The sequence below is a fragment of the Symphalangus syndactylus genome, chromosome 19 (genome assembly GCF_028878055.3).
Source record: "Symphalangus syndactylus isolate Jambi chromosome 19, NHGRI_mSymSyn1-v2.1_pri, whole genome shotgun sequence".
NCBI classification, from domain to species: Eukaryota; Metazoa; Chordata; class Mammalia; order Primates; family Hylobatidae; genus Symphalangus; species Symphalangus syndactylus.
In genome coordinates, this window is record NC_072434.2 from 17,453,140 (window position 1) to 17,474,412 (window position 21,273).

At 44.4% G+C, this 21,273-nt stretch overlaps 1 protein-coding gene, 1 long non-coding RNA gene and 1 pseudogene across 4 annotated transcripts in view; 1 reads left to right on the plus strand and 2 right to left on the minus strand.

The window, feature by feature from the left end:
- The window catches only part of MFSD4A (major facilitator superfamily domain containing 4A), a 34,455-nt gene extending 30,502 nt beyond the window's left edge, over positions 1–3,953 (minus strand). Inside the window, exon 1 of the mRNA XM_055234768.2 lies at positions 3,493–3,953. Within this exon, the coding sequence (XP_055090743.1) occupies positions 3,493–3,722 (230 nt within the window). The 5' untranslated portion in view covers positions 3,723–3,953. The remainder of the gene's footprint in view (positions 1–3,492) is intronic.
- LOC134731960 (uncharacterized) lies at positions 3,568–20,683 on the plus strand. Of its 3 annotated transcripts, XR_010114713.1 has the most exons (6): positions 3,568–3,663; positions 4,977–5,086; positions 6,307–6,366; positions 14,096–14,195; positions 14,344–14,478; positions 19,431–20,683. It is a non-coding gene; the product is annotated as an uncharacterized lncRNA (long non-coding RNA). The 3 variants fall into 3 exon arrangements; XR_010114712.1 differs by lacking the exon at positions 4,977–5,086 and having other exon boundaries at positions 3,593–3,663; XR_010114711.1 differs by lacking the exons at positions 4,977–5,086; positions 19,431–20,683 and adding an exon at positions 15,138–18,320 and having other exon boundaries at positions 3,593–3,663.
- LOC129459001 (uncharacterized) lies at positions 5,977–6,066 on the minus strand (annotated as a pseudogene).
- Positions 20,684–21,273: the final 590 nt, after the last annotated feature.

Consider the following 21,273-nt stretch of genomic DNA (forward strand, 5'->3'; position numbering starts at 1 on the left):
GTGGCCTGGGCAACTCTTGTATGGAAGACAGGGTTTGGTGCAATAGCCAGGAGGGAGTCATAGCTAGGTCTGGGGCAGGGTAGGACTTGCAGATTAGAAGGAATTTGAGGGGGAAAAAAGGGAGAAAAAGAGCAAGTGAATAGGGCAAAGAGAGGAAGAACTCAACAGATCCTCTGACAAACCCTCTGTTAAGAGCATGGGCAGGGGAGAGGCCAAGGTGAGGCTGGGAGAAGCCTGGGGAAGCTCTGAAAGTTGTTTACCTATGCTGACGCCTCCGAGATAAAGGGGTCTCCCAACTGCCTAGGGCGGTTAGACAGGTCCCCAAGAAACCAGGAAAAATCCTAACCTTTAATCTAAATACCCCTTCCCCTTTCCTGCCTGACAAAGCACATACCTACACACCCTTGCCAACCAGGTGGCTTTTTGTTTTTCTCTGAGAGAGTGAGCAAGCTGGTGCTGCCCTGAGCTCAAGTCTTCCCCTGCACCCACTCCAATAGCCAAGGCTCTCCACCTTCCACACATAGTCCTCCCAAAGCACATCCCTATGGAGGCATCCACAAGCCCCATTCTGCCTGCGCCCTCAGTCTGGGCCCAGCAGTAGGCAGGACCTGAGTAGGAACCCACGAGAAAGACACTGCCCCCAACTCTCCTCTCCCATGTGTCATCCTAAACTTTCCCCCACTCCCCCGCAACAGCTGGCTCTCACAGATTTGTTAAAGCAATCCCCCACTCACAAGTATAAACCAAGTGAGAGTGTTAGCTGGTAATCACTTAAGCTGCAAAGCACTTGCTTGCAGGGGTATTGCATTTTAACTGAGACATGGTCCCACGGACCAGGACTCAGTATGGTCCCACGGACCATGGTCCCACAGGACTCAGACAAGGTCCCACGGGCCATGGTTCACAGGACACAGGAGATTTGTTAAAGCAATCTCCCACTCAAAAGTATAAACCAAGTGAGAGTGTTAGCTGGTAATCGCTTAAGCTGCAAAGCACTTACTTGCAGGGGTATTGCATTTTAACTGAGACATAGTCCCACGGAATCCAGCTTTAAAGCTTTGTTGCAGGGCTGGTGGAGCTTCTGGCTGGGGGGATGGGAGACTGTGATGAGAGCTGCCCAGAGTCAGCAAGGTGGTGGGAGACTGTCGCCTACACTCAAGGCCACCCCTGGACATCCCTCGGTTTCCACTGTATATCTGCTTTGCTCTTAACCAAAGGAAAGAGTTCTTCGTGGCATTTTGTCTTGGGGGTGGGAGGACTGAGGTTCAGAATTTAAACCTCAACCACTGATAGGATCTACCCCACCCCCCAAAGATCCTAGCAGGAAGCCCCAGAGGGCCACCATTACATTCCCAGAAGTTGTCAGAGCTCAGGAATACCCAGCCCATGAGCATCCTTAGGGCTACTCATCCCAAACCTGTGCCTGATCTGCAGCGTTTACACTGATGACTCACAAAGCAAGAGGCATTGCCTAAGTATCTGTCTTAGAGACAACACCTGGGTTCAAATTCTGGCTAGGCCTCTTCTTAACAACCATATGATGTGGGCCAAGTTTCTTAACCTCTCTGTGCCTCCACTTCCTTATGCATAAAATGGAGATAACAGTACTACTTTGCAAGGTGGTTGTGAAGATTAAATGGGCTGATACAAGTGAAGTACTATGAATAGTGCCTGGCACGCAGTAAGTGCAGAATAAAGTTAGTTATCATTGTTACCATGATTTTTTTTCTCTTCTGTGAGCCAGTTCCTGCTGCAGGGTTCTCTCTGCTGCCTGTTCAGAGCCCCCTGTTGGGTAAGCAGTGCTGAGGGAGACACAAAACTACCCAGGAAGAGATGGCCCAGCTGGGTGGGTGTGCATCTCTGCTGGCTTCACAAACCCTGCCCTGCCAACCTGTCATTTCAAATTATCCTCCTTCCCCTCCGTGTTCTTTGCACTACGTATGTTCTTTAAAAGTTCCAGGTAAAGGAGCTTTTGTAAGTCAAAGTACTTAAAACCAAAAAAACCTCTGCTAGCCACAGATACTTTATCTTAGTTTCTAATTAAACCTCTAGGCAGAATGAATCTTGAGCTTGTTCTTAAGATTTTCTGAATCTCCTGTATATTCCAATCCTGTACCACACCCACAAAACACTGGTGTACACAACGAGACTTGGTTTTTAAGAGAAGAATAATTTGGTTTACAAGAGGATTTGGGGAAAATGGGGATAATCACTTCCAAAATTGGTCATGTTTTTAAGGCTTAAAGTGGGGTCCATCTGTACTGACACCTGTGCTCCCTCCACCAGCTCTGGAAGCAAGGTGGAAACACCTGCCCTCACAAACACCTCTAGGCGTGAGCCAAAGGGCATGACCACAGCCCAGAACGGTCCCTCCAGAGGTTTCTCTGGGGTAGCCCAACTGCGGTTTTGTCTCCAGGCCGGCTGCTTGCTCGACTGAGTCCATGGGATCTAGGAAACCACTCAGCCAGGAGCTGGGACTGGGGAAATCAAGCAGCAGCCTCTGGCTTGCAAGTCATCTATTCCCTATTCTATTATGGGTCTCTGTTTTCCATGCTGCACTGGGAGAGTGAATCTTGCTGTCTTTCCACAAGGGCCCCCGGAGGTGGCCCTGTCCAATTTAAGCCGAGAGAATAAGGCTCTGCAATGGTGTCAAATGGGGATTTCTGGGGGTGGTGCCAGGGAGAGTCCAGAGCCCTGTCGTGGGGCAGAGGCCAAGCAGGAGTAGGATGAGGTGGGTGGGGAGTGGAGGGGAACCTTGGTACCAGGGCTGGAGAGTCACCTTACCAAGCTATGGGTAAAGTGCCCTGCCCCTCCCAACCTGGCCTTAACGGTGAGGTCCTGTGTGTCTCGGGGGCCAATGCAGGAACCATGTTCTGGCTGCCTCAGAAGGAGGGCTACACAGGACCCACTAAACCCCGTGGCTACCCGGGGGAAGGGACAGCCTGTGTTAGCTGATGTGGAGCTGCCTACAGTGGAGCCTGGCCCTGGGAATCAGTCAAGTCGCAGGCCACCTCCAGCACCCTGCACCGCCACAGAGCTGGCCCTCTCACGGTCCTTCCACCTCACTGCCAATCCTGCCCCCGGAAGCCAGCAGCCAGGGCTACTGACAAACCCCAGAGGAGCTGTGTAAGAGGGGCACCCTCCCCAGCTCTGCAAACTCTATCACTCCTCTCCCCACGGGGCGGTGGGTGGGGGAAGCAGGTGGGAACTGGTTTTATCCTCTCACAAGGATGAGTGATGACAAATAAGCCAGAAGTCACCTTCGGTCTCTGGAGAGAGTTTTCCAGGGAGAGCTGCGGGGGAGGGAGGGAGGGAGGCAGCTCTTTGGCCAAGGCGGAGCTGGGAGGGGTGGTCGCGGCCGGGAGGCGGGGGCGACGGGCAGCCCCACGGGGCTGGGGCAGAGGCCGGGTCGCGGGGCGGGAGGGAAGGGTCGGCCCGGCGAGGGTGGGTGCCGGGGGCCGCGGGGCGGGGGCGCACGGGCGCGGCACTCACGTCCTCTTGAAGACGCCCCCGAGGGCGCTGCCCAGCAGGAGGCAGAGCTGCTGCGAGAAGAAGACCCAGGAGATCTGGGGCAGCGAGCTGTGCGTCTGGCAGCGCAGGTCCAGCAGCGTGGGCCCCAGGAAGGCGATGCACAGGCCGAAGCTGAAGAAGACGCTCCAGTAGGTGAGCGTGGGCTGCAGGTTGCGGCGGAGCAGCCCCGACACGCGGCCGTCGCAGCCCATGGCGCAGGCTGGCGGGCTCGCGGATCTGGTCCTGGCGAGCCCGGTGCCCGAGTGCCGCCCGCGGGAGGGCCGGCCGGGCTGGGGAGGCCCGCGGCGGGGAGGGAGGGGCGGGGAGGGGCCGCCCCAGCGAGGGGCCCCGCCCTCGGGCCCGGGCGGCGGCGGGGGCGCCTCTGCGGCGGGTGGGCAGTGCGTCCGCTCCCGCGCCTTCCCCGTGCGGTGCCAGGCGCCGGCCTCCCCCTCCTACCCGAGCGCACATGCTCGCCCTCCTCCGGCTGCGGAGACCAACCAGGAGCCGCGCTGCCCCCCGCCCGCTCTCCCTCGACCAGTCCCACCAGCCTCCGGATGCAGCCCCCAGGGATCGAGGGGCCCGAGCGCCCATTTTAGAGCCCGGCAGATGGAGAGCCCGAGACATCCTGTATCTCCGGATAAGGCTACGGGCCCTCTCCCCGCACCCGGGCTGTGGCAGTGGAGGAAACCCGGACCCCTTTAAACCTAGGCGCTTCACAGATGGACTTCGAGGGTCTAACGGCACCCTCCTTTCCCCCAGAACAGAAGGCAAAATCTTGTTGTACATATGTTTCTTCTTGGGAGAGTATTCGTGCATGGCTTTCATTAGAACCCTAAGAGGTTAATCACATTGCCCTTTAGAAGGAGAACCCTAGAAACTCAACATCTTCCTCACACTAAGCTCCCTGAAAGGGCCTGAGTTGGGGCCCTCCTCCCCACCTGGTCAGGTGCAGGAAGGAGGAGGATGACGCTGGTCTATGCTGACTCTCTCTCTCTCCTTCTAACTAGTTGGAGGAGGGCAGAGAGGGAAGGGCCGCCTCCTGGAGGAACCCCGGGAGGAATTCTGAAATAATCTCCTAGAAAAAAAAAATTAAAAAGAGTTCTGGGGAAAATTCTTTCTTCGATGGATAAAGCCCTGGCAGTGGGTAGGAGTTGATTATTCTCTAGACTGGGTGTCCTTCGAGGAGCCTGCAGCTGACCTAGGCTGTCCCTTCATCAGGTGGCCTCGGGCTGGCTGGTGGGTTCTGTGTGTTCCCGCTCCTAAGGGAGCCAGGATCTGGCCCCTGGAGGCAGAACAGTAAGGCCCTGAGGTGTCCCCTCTGCCCAGGTGTTCTAGTAATGACAGGAGCCATGACATCATGTCCACTGGCCCACCAGGGGGACCAGGCTGAAAAGACTGAGGAGGTATGTGGGCAGGTGTCCCCAAGACAACTTGGCATGAGGTGAGGCAACCGATTTCTCTTGCAGGTGCTGGTCCCATCTCATAGCGGCACCCCTGCATCTGCCCTATCCCTTCTTGGACAGTGAGCCCCAGAGAAGGGGGAGTCCCAGGGTCCCTCTGGCTCATCACTCTGTGGGTAATGACAAGTACTTATTCGATAGTGATGATGGGGGGCCTGCACAGTAATTGTAATAAACTAAAAAGCTACCCTCTGGGGAAACAAAAAACAAAACACCAAACAAATCATAACCACAACTTTTTGACTGAGTCTTCTCTGCCACTATCACAGAACTCCAGGAACCACAGAAGCTCAGAGTTGGAAGGAATAGCCTCCAATTGAGTCCCCTATCCCCTCCCCATAACTGCCTTTGAACGCTTGCCAGTCCTGTTCTTGACTGACACCTCTAGTGCTGGGGACCTTGCATAATCCCAGGGGCTCTGCTTGCAGTGTGGATGAGCTCTGATTGTAGAAAGTGTCTTAAGCAAAATTGAAATGCTTTGCCCTGTAACTGCTCCCCATGGCCCCACACAGAACAAATCTAATTGCTCTGTCATGTAAGTCCTTCACACCCAAAATGACCTTGCCCTAGTGATTTTGCTTCTGTAGCCCAAACACCTGAAATCCTTCCATAATTTCCCTAAATGGTGTTCCCCAACTACAGAATCTTGCTGGCTCAGCTCCTCTAGCCACAGTAACAATGACATAGCCCCCAGTGCCTGGGATGCTGGAAGCATTCTGAAGCTTGATCTAGGTGGTAGTTACACAGGTGTAAATATATGTAAAAATTTATTGGTCTGTAGATTTAAGATTTGTGCATTTTTTGTGTGTAAGTTATACTTCATTAAAATAGTAAAAAGTAAAAATTAAATAAGTAAAAATAAAGGGAGGCATTCCACCGTGAATACAGTACTCGGCCCCTTTATAGTCACAGACCTATTGGGTTCTGGTACTGTACAAGCTCTTCTGGTTGAGATAAGCAGATATGGAAACAAGTACAGTTGTCTCTCCATATCCCATATCCCGTGGGGGGATTGGTTCCAGGAGTGCCTGCAGATACCAATATCTGATAAGAACAGATACTACACTTGGTCTTAGCCAAAAGGCTGAGAAGTGATAGATACCAATATCTGAAGATGCTCAAGTCCCTGATATAAAATGGCATAGTATTTGCATATAACCTACATCCATAGGCCTGTATACTTTAAATCATCTCTGGATTACTTATAATACCTAATACACTGTAAATGCTATGTAAATCGTTGTTATACTGTATTGTTTAGGGAATAATGACAAGAAAAAAGTCTGTACATGTTCAGTACAGATGAATTTTTTTCCCAAATATTTTTGATTTGCAGTTGGTTGAATTTACGGATGCAGAACCAACAGAGACAGGGGGCCAACTGTGCAGCAGCGAGGTATGTTCTGTAATGGGGTGGTTTGAGGGCCTGGAGAGCTAAGTGTCTAATTCTGCCTGGGAAGGCTTCGTTGAAGAGGTGACTTTTGAGTGGGGTCTGAAAGACAAGTCTATATGTGAAAAGGTTTTGCTTATTTTTGCTTTCTTCATCCCTTTCTCTGTCTCTTCTATTTTCCAGCATCACACACTGTCCACCTCCTCTAGGCATCTTTCCCAGATGAATTAATTCTATTAAATTCTAATTTCCAGCAAGACTCTTATCCACTCCTGTACTGCTACCCCATCTTCACAAGGCCAGGTGTTACATTCCACGGACTGTTCCTCCAGCCCCTTACAGGAGCCAGTTAAATCATGAGTTCCTAAGGGCTGGGAGTATATTAACCTGTGTTCTAACTCCACCCCTTCTCATGTGCCTCACATAAAAGAATGCCTTGCAGATAGCAAGTCCTGGATAAATAGCTGGTGAGGTGAATTGTTTGCACAAAAATTATACAATTACTTTTGGCTTTACATTTACATGTCTTATCTCCCACTTACAAGTTCCCCAAGGGCAGAGGCTATCCAGTCTTTCCTTTGTGCTGTGTATTCACATGTCCATTCTTAGTTGGGCACCTTGTGGTTATTCTTAAATTTGAAGGGCAAAACCTTGGATCCTTCTTTAACTACTCTCTGATTTCCCCCCTTATAAATTAGAAGGGAATTATCCCCCACCCTCACAAGCCATGGAAAGTGATCTGAGACTCCCCAATACGGAAAGGTTGCATTAATTGGAATAAAGGATCTGTGGGAGTAAAGGGTTCTCAAGCTCTTGGAGCCTGAAATCTATTAATTGCCTCAAGGGTTGGCTCTCCAGAAGCCTTTTACTGACCTTCCTAGGCTCTCTCCTTGGGGCTCCCAAACTATCCTAGTGCTGATTCTGTGTTTAGTGCTGCCCTTCCAAGGCAAGGACCACAGGATTGGTTCATCACTGGGTGCCTGGATTTCTGACTCCTTGGTGAGAGGTGTTTATACTACACTGAACTCTTGTGCATTTTTTTTTTTTTTTTTTTTTTGAGATGGAGTCTTGCTCTCTTGCCCAGGCTGGAGTGCAGTGGCATGATCTTGGCTCACTACAGGCTCCGCCTCCCGGGTTCACGCCATTCTCTTGCCTCAGCTTCCCGAGTAGCTAGGACTACAGGCACCCACCACCACGCTCGGCTAATTTTTGTGTATTTTTAGTAGAGACAGGGTTTCACTATGTTAGCTAGGATGGTCTCGATCTCCTGACCTCATGATCCACCTGCCTCGACCTCCCAAAGTGCTGGGATTACAGGTGTGAGCCACCGCGCCCGGCCTTTTATTTATTCATTTATTTTTATTTTACTATTATTATTATTATTATTATTATTATTATTATTATTTTAAATGGAATGTAGTTCTGTCACCCAGGCTGGAGTGCAATGGTGCAATCTCAGCTCACTGCAACCTCTGCCTCCCAGTTTAAAGTGATTCTCTTGCCTCAGCCTTCCAAGTAGCTGGGATTACAGGTGCACGCCACCACACCTGGCTAATTTTTGTATTTTTAGTACAGACAGGGTTTCACCATGCTGGCCCGTGGTGATCTGCCCATCTCAGCCTCCTAAAGTGCTGGGATTACAGGCGTGAGCCACTGCACTCAGCTGAACTCCTATGCTTTATACTTGGAAGTTGAGAAGCAATAAATCACCTGCAGATCTTGGACCATGTATAGGTAATCTATGTCATGGAAACACACAGAAGAAAGTAAACAAACAATGAAATAAGAGTTAGATACCCTTACCACTATCCTTTTACATGCATTACAGCTGCAGAAATTCCTTAGTGTATAAACCCATGTTGTGTATTTTGTTTTTGTTACTGTTTCTGTTAGAATTGAAAACCTTAAATATTTAAACTTGATATAAAGAGAAGAGGCCTGATTCTCACCAGCCTAGTGGGGAGTCACTGGGACTTGGGCTTGATTTCATGCTTAGCAGGATCCTCTTAGTGACCTGGGGCTGCCCTCTGTCCCCAGGGCCTTCTGGTCTCTGCTTCGCAGATTCTGCAGAGGCCAGGCAGGAGCAGTAGAGTGAAGTCTCCAGCTCAAGGTCATTAAGCACATCCTGCAGTTCCTCTGGCCATTCTGGGTCATGAAGCCACCCCTCCCCCATCTCCGGATTTTTTCTTGTCACTCCCTATATGGTTGTTCTGCTGGCCAGAGTGTGGGGGTGGATTGGAAGGCTCTGTCTGAGGTTGGCATGGGGCGGATGGCAGAGAGTTTGGTGCCAAGGACTATACCTGGATGGCCCAGCCATCCTAAGGCACATGAATGCAAATACAGCAGAGGCAGGTGTGTGTATAAAAAGCCTCCTTTACCAAATATCCGGTTGGGCTACTTAGTGCTAGCCTGCCTGGAGGGTAAGGGGAGTGGTCACACAAGTGCCAAGAAGAGGGACGAGAGAGACGAGGTGAGATGACCCGGAATCACCTTAGAGTTAGCCCAGTTGCCATAAACACCCTGGAGAGGTGTTGCCTAGCATCTGGCATTTAGTTGGTGCTTACTAGGTGCTAGTGCTTAAAAGTGCTAGTTGAAACTAGTCTAACGGACAGTTGGAAGGACTCTCTGAAATTAGTGCAACCAGCCGGGCATGGTGGCTCACGCCTGTAATCCCAGCACTTTGGGAGGCCGAGGAGGGCAGATCACCTGAGGTCAGGAGTTTGAGACCAGCCTGACCAACATGGAGAAACCCCGTCTCTACTGAAAATACAAAATTAGCTAGGCATGTAGGCGTGCTCCTGTAATCCCAGCTACTCGGGAGTCTGAGGCAGGAGAATCACTTGAACCCGGGAGGCAGAGGTTGCAGTGAGCCGAGATTGTGCCATTGCACTCCAGCCTGGGCAACAAGAGTAAAACTCTGTCTCAAAAAAAAAGAAAGAAATTAGTGCAACCTCCCACTCAGAAAAGGGATTCCACTTACAGCATCCAGCATCCCTGCAGGTAGCCACCTGGCCTCAGCTTGAGCACGCCTAGGCTCAGGAATCAGAGGATCTAGCCCAGGCTGTGAAATCAGTGAGAAACTGACCCTCGGTTTCCTCGTTTTTTAAATGGGGTGAATAAGAACTCCCTTACTGTAAGAAAATGTAGACAGTATGTAACACAGGAGCTGGTACACCAGGTTCCCAATAAATTCTCACGGTTATTATTATTATTAACAACAACACAAACTGCCATCCTCATTTTGTGCACTAGAACAGTGGCTGGCAAAGCGTGTCTGTCCCTCGACCACCAGCAGCAGCATGTCTGGGGAACTTGTTAGAAATTCAGACTCTTGGTCTTGCCCAAGACTAACCGAATTAGAAACTCTAGGGGTGAGGCTCAGTAACCTGTTTTGTTTTTGTTTTTGTCTGAGACAGAGTCTAGCTCTATCGCCCAGGCTGGAGTGCAGTGGTGTGATCTTGGTTCACTGCAGCCTCCGCCTCCTGGGTTCAAGCGATTCTCCTTCCTCAGCCTCCTGAGTAGCTGGCATTACAGGTGCGCGCCACCACGCCTGGCTAACTTTTCTATTTTTAGTAGAGATGGGTTTTCATCATGTTGGCCAGGCTGGTCTCAAACTCCTGACTTCAAGTGATCCACCCGCCTTGGCCTCCCAAAGTGCTGGGATTACAGGTGTGAGCCACCGCGCCCAGCAATGATCTGTGTTTTAACAAGCCCTCCAGGGGATTGAGATGCAGCTACAGTTTGAGAATCACTACTTTAGAGCCACAAAGCAGAAATCTAATTCCCATTCTACAGAGAGCCATTCACTATTGGAATACACTCTATGTTCTTTCGAAATCTTATTCCTGACATCATCGCCTCTGCTTCCTTCAGCCATCTCTCATTTACCAAGTACTCCCTTGCTATTCTTATCGCACCATCATGCCATGCTGTCATGGTCAGTGACCCTCTCAAAAAGGGTGGCTCCCAGCACTGCACCCAGGGCTCCTGGTGGTCTGAGCCATGCACAGTGCAATGGGCTTGCTGCCTCCTCTTCTCTAGAAATTCTGACAACTATTTATTCAGTGCCCACTCCGTGCCAAGCACATAACATACAGTATTTTTAAGTTTACTGTTTTGATTGAGGTTAAACTTACATATATTAAAGTGCACAAGTCTTAAATAGCTTGATGATTTTTATATGTGTACACATCTATGTGACCACGATCCACATCAAGATATAGAACATTTCCAGCACCCATGCCAGAAACAGTAGTGTACTTGCTCCCCATTATGTATGTGAGAGCAGCAGTTCATTATTTTCCTTGCTATGTAGTATTCCATTACATAGATATACCACAATATATTTTTCTCATCTACTATTGATGGACATTCAGATTGTTTTCAGTTTGTAGCTACAATAAAGCTACTCTAAACATTTGTATGCTTATTTTTTGGTGGACAGAAGCTCCCATTCTATTCAGTTTATGTCCAGAAGTGAAATTGCTATGTCACAGATAGGTTTGGTTTTAGCAGATGCTGCAAGACAGTTTTTCAAAGTGGTTGGTCCAGTGTACACTCCTACTAGAGTTTTAGTTCCTCATCCTTGTCAACACTTGGCATTGTCAGTCCTCCCCTCCCCTCCCCTCCCCTGTAGGGGTACTAGTATCTTAAAGGTTTTGATTTGCATTTCCCTCATGACAAATACGGTTCAGTATCTCATCATATGCTTATTGGCAATTTGCATATCCTCTTTTGTGAAATACCCCTTTGAGTCTTCAGCTTACTTTTAAAATTGGGTTGTCTATCTCTTTGAAATTTATTTAGGAGTTCTTGATATATGCTGGATATGAATTCTTTGTCAGTTACATGTATTGTAAATACCTTTTCCTTGTCTGCACATACATTATTTTTTCCTTTTATCTTTGGTTGACACAGAATAATTGTACATACTTATGGTGTACAGAATTTTTTTTATCTGCACAGTCTGAGGACAGGGAGTGATGTTGTGATACAGGTATAATGTACGTAATGTATGTAATGATCAAATCAGGGCAATTAGCATATCTATCACCTCAAATATTTATCATTTTTTTGTGTTATAAACATTCAAAATCCTCTCTTCTAACTATTCAAAGATATACACCAAATTATTGTAAGCCATGTTCACCCTACAGTGCTACAGAACACTAGAACCTATTCCTCCCATCGAGCTGTAACTTCGTAACTATTAAGCATCCTCACCCTATCCTCCTTGTCCCCCCACCCTTATAAATCTCTAATAACCACAATCCTATCTCTACTTCTATGAGCTCAAATTTTTTAAGCTCCCACATATGAATGTAATCATGCTACATTTATGTTTCTGTGCCTGAACTTATTTCATTTAATAGAATGCCTTCCAGGCTCATCATGTTTCTGTGAATGACAGAATTTCATTATTCTTCATGTCTGAATAGTATTCCATTTCGTATATAAACCACATTTTCTTTATCCATTCATCTGTTGATGTCCATTTAGGTTGAATCCATATCTTGGCTGTTGTGAATACAGCTTCAATAAACATGAGGATTCAGATAACTCTTTGATGTACTGATTTTCTTTTCTTTGTATAAATAGTAGTGAGATTGCTGGATTGTATGGTAGCTAGATCTATTTTTAGTTTTTTAAGGAACCTTCATACTGTGTTCTATAATGGTTTTACTAATTTGCACTCTCACCCATAGTGCATAAGAGTTCCCTTTTTTCTGCATCCTTACTAGCTTTTTTTATCATTTTAATGACAGCCATTCTAGTTGGGGTGAGATTATATCTTACTGAAGTTTTGATTTACATTTCCTTGATGATTAGTGATGCTGAGCATTTTTCTCGATATTTGTTTGGCCATTTGTATGTATCCTTCTGAGAAATGTCTATTTTTTTTATCCTTTGCCCACTTTTTAATTTTTTTTTTTTTTTGCTGTCGAGTTGAGTTTCTTATACATTCTGGATATTAGTCCCTTGTTGGTGAATACTTTGCAAATGTTTCCCCCCTTTTTACAGGTTGTCTCTTCACTCTGTTGATTGTTTCTTTCACTGTGCAGAAGCTTTTTCATTTTATGTAGTCCCATTTATCTATTTTTGTCTTTGTTCCCTGTGCTTTTGAAATCTTATGGATAAAATCATTGCCTAGACCAATGTCCTGAAGCATTTCCCCTACGTTTCCTTCTAGTAGTTTTGGGTCTTATGTTTGAGTCTGTAATCCATTGAGTTGACATTTATACATGGTGCAAGATGAGGGTCTAATTTCATTGTTCTGCATATGAATATCTAATTTTCCCAGCACCATTTATTCAAGAGACCATCCTTTCCCAGGGTATGTTTTTGGCAACTTTGTTGAAAATCAGTTGGCTGAAAATACATGGATTTATTTCTGGGTTTTCTATTCTGTTCCATTGGTCTATGTGTCTATTTTTATACCAATACCATGCTGTTTTGGTTACTATAGCTCTGTAGTATATTTTGAAGTCAGCATGATGCCTCCAGCTTTCTTTTTTTTTTTTTTTTTTGCTCAGGATTGCTTTGGCTATTCAGGGTCTTTTGTGGTTCCATATGAATTTTAGGATTGTTTTTCTATTTCAGTTAAGAATGTCATTGGTATTTTGACACAGATTGTATTGGGTTTGTAGATTGCTTTGGGTAGTATGTTCATTTTACAATATTAATTCTTCTAATCCATGAGCATAAGATGGCTTCTTTTTTTGTATCTCTAATTTCTTTCAGCAGTTTTATAGTTTTCATTGTAGAGATCTTTCACCTCCTTGGTTAAATTTATTTCTAGGTATTTTATTTTATTGTAGCTAATATAAGTGAGATTGCTTTCTTGATTTCTTTTTCAGCTAGTTCATTATTGGCATATAGAAATGCTACTGATTTTTGTATGTCGATTTTGTATCTGCAACTTTACTCAATTTGTCTATCAGTTCCAAGAGGTTTGTGTGTGTGTGTGTGTGTGTGTGTGTGTGTGTAATCTTCTAGATTTTTCTATATGTAAAATCCTGTTGTCTGCAAAGGGACAATTTGACTCCTGTTTTTCAATTTGGATACCCTTTGTTCCTTTCTCTTGCCTAACTGCTCTGGCTAGGACTTCCAGTACTAGTTGAATAAGAGTGATGAGGGTAGGCATCTTTATGTTGTTCTAGTTCTTAGAGGAAAGGGTGTCAGCTTTTCTTCATTCAGTATGATGTGAGCTGTGGGTTTGTCATATATGGCCTTTATTGTATTGAGGTATGTTTCTTCTAAACCTAATTTGTTGAGAGTTATCATGAAAATATGTAGAGTTTTATTAAATCCTGTTTCTGCACCTATTGAGATGATCATATGGTTTTTGTCCTTTATTCTGTTGAAGTGATGTATCATGTTTATTGAATTGCAAATGTTGAACCATTCTTGCATTCCTGGAATAAATCTCACATGATCATGGTGTATTATTACCTTTATGATGTGTTGTTGGATTCTGTTTGCTAATATTTTGTTGAGGATTTTTGCATCTATGTTCATCAGAAATATTGGCCTGTAGTTGTCTTTTTCTGTTTTATCCTTGTCTGTTTTTTGATATCAGGTATCAAATGCTGTCCTCGTAGAATGAGTTTGGAAGAATTTCTTCCCCTTTAATTATTTTGGAATAATTTGAGAAGAATTGGTGTTAGACTCCCCTCCCCTCCTCTCCCCTCCCCTCTTCCCTTCTCTCCTCTCCTCTCCTCTCCTCTTTTGACAGGGTCTGGCTCTGTAACCCAGGCTTGAATGCAGTGGCATGATTGGTGCAATCTTGTTACCTATTATTGGTCTCTTCAGGTTTTCTTTTTGGCCCAATCTTGGTAAGTTATATATATTCGGGAACTTATCTATTTCCTCTAGGTTTTCCAATTTGTTGGCATATAGATGTTCATAATAGTTGCTAATGATTCTTTGTATTTCTGTGGTGTTAATTATGTCTCCCTTTTCATTTCTGATTTTTTTTTTAAGAGATGGAGGCTCGTTTTGTTGCCCAGGCTGGAGTGCAGTGGCTATTCACAGGCACGATCATCACACACTGTAGCCTCGAACTCCTGGCCTCAAGCGATTTTCCTGTCTCAGCCTACAAAGTTGCTGGAACTCTAGGTATGTGCCACCGTGCCTAGCTTCTGATTTTATTTATTTGGGTGTTCTCTTTTTCTTAGTCTAGCTGATGATTTGTCAATTTTGTTTATTTTTAGAAAAAACAAGTTTTCACTTTTTTCATCTTTTGGTACTATTTTTAGTCTCTATTTTGTTTAGCTCTCCCCTGATCTTTATGATTTCTTTGCTTCTACTAATTTTGGGTTCGATTTGTTTTTGCTTTTCTGGTTCCATGAGGTTGTTTATTTGAAATCTTTCTACTTTTTAGATATAAGTATTTATTGCTATAAACATCTCTCCTAGTATTGCTTTTACTGTATCCTGTGGATATTGGTATGTTGTGTTTCCATTTTCATGTTTCAAGACATTTTTTAATTTCCTTTTTAATTTCTTCATTGACCCACTTGTTGTTCAGGTATGTATTATTTAATTTCCATGTATTTGTATAGTTTCCAGGGCTCCTTTTGTTATTGATTTCTAGTTTTAGTCCATTGTAGTTTGACAAAATACTAGGTATGGTTTTGATTTTTTTTTTTTTTTTTCATAGAGATGGGGTCTCACTCTATGTTGCCCTGGGCTTAGGCAATCCTCCTGCCCCTCGAAGTGTTGGGATTACAGACATGAGCCACCATAGCCAGCCTAATTTTTTTTTTTTTTTTTAGATGGAGTCTCTCTCTGTTGCCCAGGCTAGGGTGCAGTGGCACGATCTTGGTTCACTGCAACCTCTGTCTCCCAGGTTCAAGCGATTCTTCTGCCTCAGCCTCCTGAGTAGCTGGGATTACATATGTGCACCACCACGCCCGGCTAATTTTTGTATTTTTAGTACAGATGGGGTTTCACCATGTTGGCCAGGCTGGTCTGAACTCCAGACCTCAAGTGATCCACCCGCCTTGGCCTCCCAAAGTGCTGGAATTACAGGTGTGAACCACCATGCCCAACCTAGCCAGCCTGATTTTTTAATATTTGTTGGGATTTATTTTGTGGCCTAACATATGCTCTATCTTGGAAAATGTTCCATGCATATACATTAACTTTAATCTTCACAATGGTCCTGTGAGGTAGGCATTATTATCCCTATTTTATGGATAAGAAAACTGAGGCTCAGGAAGGCAGAGTAACTTGCCTAAAGTCACACAGCATAAGTAGCAAAACTGAGTTTTGAGCCTGCGTTGCCTGACTCCAAAGTCTGGATCCTTCCCATGAGAATATCTGCCTCTCACATTCAACTCCAATACACACATCTAAGACTAGTGCATAAGCTGATAGCTGTTAACATTTTCCCCCACAGAAAATGCAATTGAATCAAGCCTTCCTATCTTGTCTATGAGCAGCTGATTCTTTGCATCTAAATAATTGATACAGGACTTGATACATGTGGAGAATAACAGAAAGAACCTGGACCTTGGAGTGAGACAGGCTTAGACTTGAGTTCTGGCTATACACTTGGCTGTGCCAACTCAAGGCAGCTACCTTGACATTATAAGGCTGATTTTCTTCAACTGTAAAATGTCGATGTAGGATTACATGATAACACATGCGAAGCCTCTGGTAGAACACTCAGGGCAGCACTGCTCATGCTTCTTAGTTGCCTTCCCCTGATCCAGAGTGTCAATTAATCTTGGTTTGAGTTCCTCTTGCCCACCAGTGCACTTTGGTCCCCCATTCAGTCATGTAGCAAGGGGCTATTCCTCCAGCTGTTCTTGAGTTAGCATGGCACCTCATATTCATATAGAATGGCTACTAATAGTCATCCAAATTATTGAGAAAAATATTGACCACAATGTACCACTCTCCTACCCCACTTTTCCCTAATTAATCTTTCCTTTGGGACTCTGCTGGGAGTGCTCTGCCCACCCAGAGCTGCCCTGAGTGCCTGCCTGGTGTTCTCTGCATCCCCTCACCACCTTCCTTTGTGACAAGCAGCTGAGGTGTCTGTAACCCGAATCAATACTGGATCAGCTCCTTGAGGATAGAGATTGGGTCACACAATTATCCTCATATCTTAGAGCACAGCACCTGCCTGGTACATAGCTGGCATTCAGAAAATATTAGCTACACAAAAATGTGTTTAAGTATTATAACCTTGAGTTGATGAAACTCTGAGGCAAGAAATAGTATTTATAGAGGATTTCATGAAAAATGTACAATGTATCGATCTCATCAGTTCTCAGATTTGGCTATATATTAAAATCCCCTGGAAACATAGAAAAAATCAGAATCTCTGGTTAGTGGAGTCCTGTGTTGGTATTTTGAAAAGTTCCCAGGGCTTTCTAATTTGCAGCTAGGGTTGGAAACCCTTGCTCCAGAAAATCCACATTTTACCACTGAAGAACTGCCTGCATATCCTGTACCATTTAGGCCCTGCACTAAAGTGCCTTTATTGAATTATACTTGGGCTTTGTGTCCAATCTGACTGACTCTAGGATATAACTGTGTGACTCTTGTCACCGGAGATACGGGGAGATGTTGTTGTCAATGGATCCTCTTTATGAAGACACACCAGAGAGATGCCTATTGGGCATCAGCACCAAAAAAAGCCCATGATCCTCCTGAGCAACCAGTTCATGTTTGTCTTACGGATTCCAGGAATCATTTAATTAACACTGTTTTCCAGGTTTGTAGTAGCTGCTGCAAAGCTCAAGATCAAAGTCATGGTCCATCTTTATCACCTGTAAAGAATTTTGTGGTATATGTGTTACATATTGACTTGGTTCCACTTTATATTTTGTCTTTTTCTCTTCACCCTCTGATATGGTTTGGGTCTGTGTCCCTACCCAAATCTCATGTCAAATTATAATTCTCAATGTTGGAGGAGGCGCCTGGTGGGAGGTGATTGGATCATGGGGGCAGACATCCCCCTTGCTGTTCTCTCAATAATGAGTTTTTATGAGATCTGGTTGTTTGAAAGTGTGTAGCACCTCCTCCTTTGCTCTGTTTTTCCTACTGGCCATACAAAGATGTGCCTGCTTCCCCTTCGCCTTCCACCATGATTGTAAGTTTTCTGAGGCCTCCCCAGAAGCAGAAGCCTGTATAGCCCACAGAACTGTGGGTCAATTAAACCTCTTTTCTTTATAAATTACCCAGTCTCAGGTATGTCCTTATATCAGTGTGAGAATGTACAAATACACCCTTCTTTCCTTAACTTTTTCTATAATAAAGCTTTTTAATTGAGATAATTCACATATCATAATATTCACCCTTTTAAAGTGTATAATCCAGTGGTTTTTAGTGTATTTACAAGATTGTGTGACCATCACTACTAATTCTAGACCATTTCCATCACCCCAAAAAGAAACTCCATACCCATTAGCAGTCAATTCTCATTCTCTCTTCCCCTCGACTTACTTTCTGTTTTTGTGGATTTGCCTGTTCTAGATATTTCATATCCAGATAGTTCATATAAATGGAATCATACAATATGTGGCTTTCTGTGTCTGGTTTCCTGTGCTTAGCATAATGTTTTCAAGGTTCATCCATGGTATCGGTACTTTATTCCTTTTTTATGGCTGAATAGTATTCTATTGTATGGACATACCACATTTTGTTTATACATTCATCAGCTGTTGGACATTTGGGTTTCTACTTTTTGGCTATTATGAATTATGCTGCTGAGAATATTCATGCACAAGTTTTTATGTGAATATGCTTTAGTTCTCTTGGGTACATACTAGAGGGGTGGTTTGCTGTGTCAGATAGTAACTCTGTGTTTAACTTTTTGAGACCCTTTCCTCATTTAAAGAAATGTTTTTATCTTACAGTATAGTATGTATCTCTGTAAGTCACTACAGATTCCTCTTTTTGGAATGAGGTGGCATATAAATAAATAAATAAAAAGTCACAAAGCACTCCCAAGCCATCTGTTTAATAATCTGTGCTAGAATGTTGCCAGGATTCTATATTGAGCCGTTTGGTCTATAGTTTCCAGAAATACCTTCTGTCTCCTTGTAAAAATCAGAACATTTTCCCATCTCCAGTGTCCTCAAGTATCTAGGTTGTTTTTCAGTCCTACCTGCAAGGGATTTCATGACTCTGGTGTTTCACCTGAATCGGGCCCCCAGAACTCATCTACAGCCACAAAAGCTCTGCCCTCCACCTTCTCATCTGTCTTGTGACACACTTAAAATGTTTTGTATCAAAGTAATTCATGTACATGGTTAAAAATAAACTAGAACAGAAGAGCTTACAGTCCCCTACCTCATCCCTCCCACCTCTAGTCTTGCTCCCCAGAGGCAACTGCTTCTAACTCTTTTAGCTCTTTATTCTGGGAGTAACTTCCATATCTCTAAATAATATGCTAATGCCACTGTTCCTTGGTTTTTCAAGTTTAAACATCATCTATTAATTTATAACTATCAAAAATGAGGCGGGGCACGGTGGCTCATGCCTGTAATCCTAGCACTTTGGGAGGGTGAGGCAGGCAGATTGCTTGAGCTCAGGAGTTTGAGACCAGCCAGAGCAACATGGTGAAACCCTGTCTCTACTAAAAATACAAAAAATTAGCTGGGTGTGATGGCACGTGCCTGTAATCCCAGCTACTTGGGAGGCTGAGACAGGAGAATCGCTTGGACCCGGGAGGTGGAGATTGCAGCCTGGGTGACAAAGCCAGACCCTGTTCACACACACAAAACAATGATAATAATAATAATAATAATTTATCAAAAATGAGGATTTAGTTCACATATCTAATCCAAACAACCCTCTCCCCCCAACTGTCAGTATAGTTATATAACTGTTCTTATTTAATTCCTCTAAATAAAATGAAAATAAATCTGTCAATTACCTCTGTTGCTTTAAGTGACTACATCTTTATTTTTCATCCCACTAGCTGTTGATAGTAGTTTTGACTCACTGTTTATAGGATAAAGATATCATCACTCCTACCTTTCCCTTTAGACTGCCCTTCCCAACTTCTGTCTTCTGAACATTTACTTTTTTTTTTTTTTTTCTTGAAACAGAGTCTTGCTCTATCACCCAGGCTGGAGTGCTGTGGCATGGTCTTGGCTCACTGCAACCTCCGCCTCCTGGGTTCAAGTGATCCTTCTGCCTTAGCCTCCCAGCAAGCTGGGATTACAAGCGTGCACGATCATGCCCAGGTAATTTTTGTATTTTTAGTAGAGATAGGGTTTGGCCATGTTGGCCAGGCTGGTCTCGAACTCCTAACCTCAAGCGATCCACCCATCTAGGCCTCCCAAAGTGCTGGGATTACAGGAATGAGCCACCGCACCTGGCACATTTACTTTAAATGTTCAATGTTGACAACATTTATGTTCTAATTTTCTCATTAGATTATGTTCTAATCTTCTGTGCTTTGCTTATAGGTTTCTAAATGTTTAAGTCCAATAAATAGTGTTTACATTTTGTGACAATGTAAATATTGTTTATTACAGAGCGACACAATGTCCTATGATGAATTTTCTTTCTTTTATTTCTTCTAGTTTTTCATAAGAGTTTCGAGTTGTCTTTCTTCTTTCTTCTCGTTTCCCTTCTCTTTTTTCTCTCTCTCTGTCTCTCTCTTTCTTAGACAGGGTCTCACCGTGTCACCCAGGCTGGACTAAAGCCATCAAAGTAGCTGGGATTACAGACATGTGCCACCATGCCAGGCTTATTCTTTAATAATGCCCTTGTCATTTCCTCAAGTCTGCTCCCGCCTCTCCAGCAAATGAGTAGAGGTGCCTTATTTCTCAGGACCTGTTACACAGAGCCCTCTGCCCTTCTGCCACATAGGTGTTGGCCTGAGGCTTCTTCCTTTCACTGATGCCCTGGGCCTGGCAGCCCTCTCTCCCTCCCTCCTTCTCTTCCTTTCTTCTACTTGTTTCTTCTTTGTTTATGCTCTCATTTTGCTGCATCACATCTTTAATTTCTCAAGGAGTGTGTGGTATGTAGGTTTTCTGAGTCCCTCATGTCTGAAAGTATCATTGCTCCACCCTTACACTTGAATGGTAATTTGGACAGATATAGAATTCTTGGTTGAAAATTGCTTTGGTCATTGAATATTGAAAGCCTAGTTCTAGCCTTTGCTGGTGAGAATTTTGAGGCCAGTCTGATGCGCATATATATATATATATATATATGTGCAAATATATATATACACACATATAAATATATATACATATAATATATACATATAAATATTTTTTTTTTTTTGAGACAGAGTTTTGCTCTTGTTGCCCAGGCTGGAGTGCAATGGTGAGATCTCAATTCACCGCAATGTCCGCCTCCCAGGTTCAAGCAATTCTCCTGCCTCAGCCTCCTGAGTAGCTGGGACTATAGGCATGTGCCACCATGCTCGGATAATTCTGTATTTTTAGTAGAGATGGGGTTTCTCCATGTTGGTCAGGCTGGTCTCGAACTCCTGACCTCAGATGACACACCCGCCTTGGCCTCCCAAAGTGCTGGGATTAAAGGTGTCAGCTGCCACACCCAGCCTCTGATGCCTATATTTTTAGAGGTACTCTTTCTTTTTTCTTTCTTTTGTTACCTCTAAGGAAATTTTTAGGTAACCTTTCTTTCTTTTTTTACCTCTAAGGAAATTTTTAGGATCTAGATATACTATCATTTAGATATAAAACTAATTCTCTTACCTTCCAACACCTTCTAATGACTTTATTTCTGTGATCCTATCTTTAATTTCCAGTGGTTCACACTTATTCTCTGATTACTCCTTTTCATAGCATCCTGTCCTTGTTTAGAATGTAACACCCCTCCAATCTATCTGAGAATGCCTAAAATATTTAAAATGTTCTTTTGTCTTCTGTTTCCTAAATTACTTCTCTTTCTTATGGAGCACTGCCCTGACCA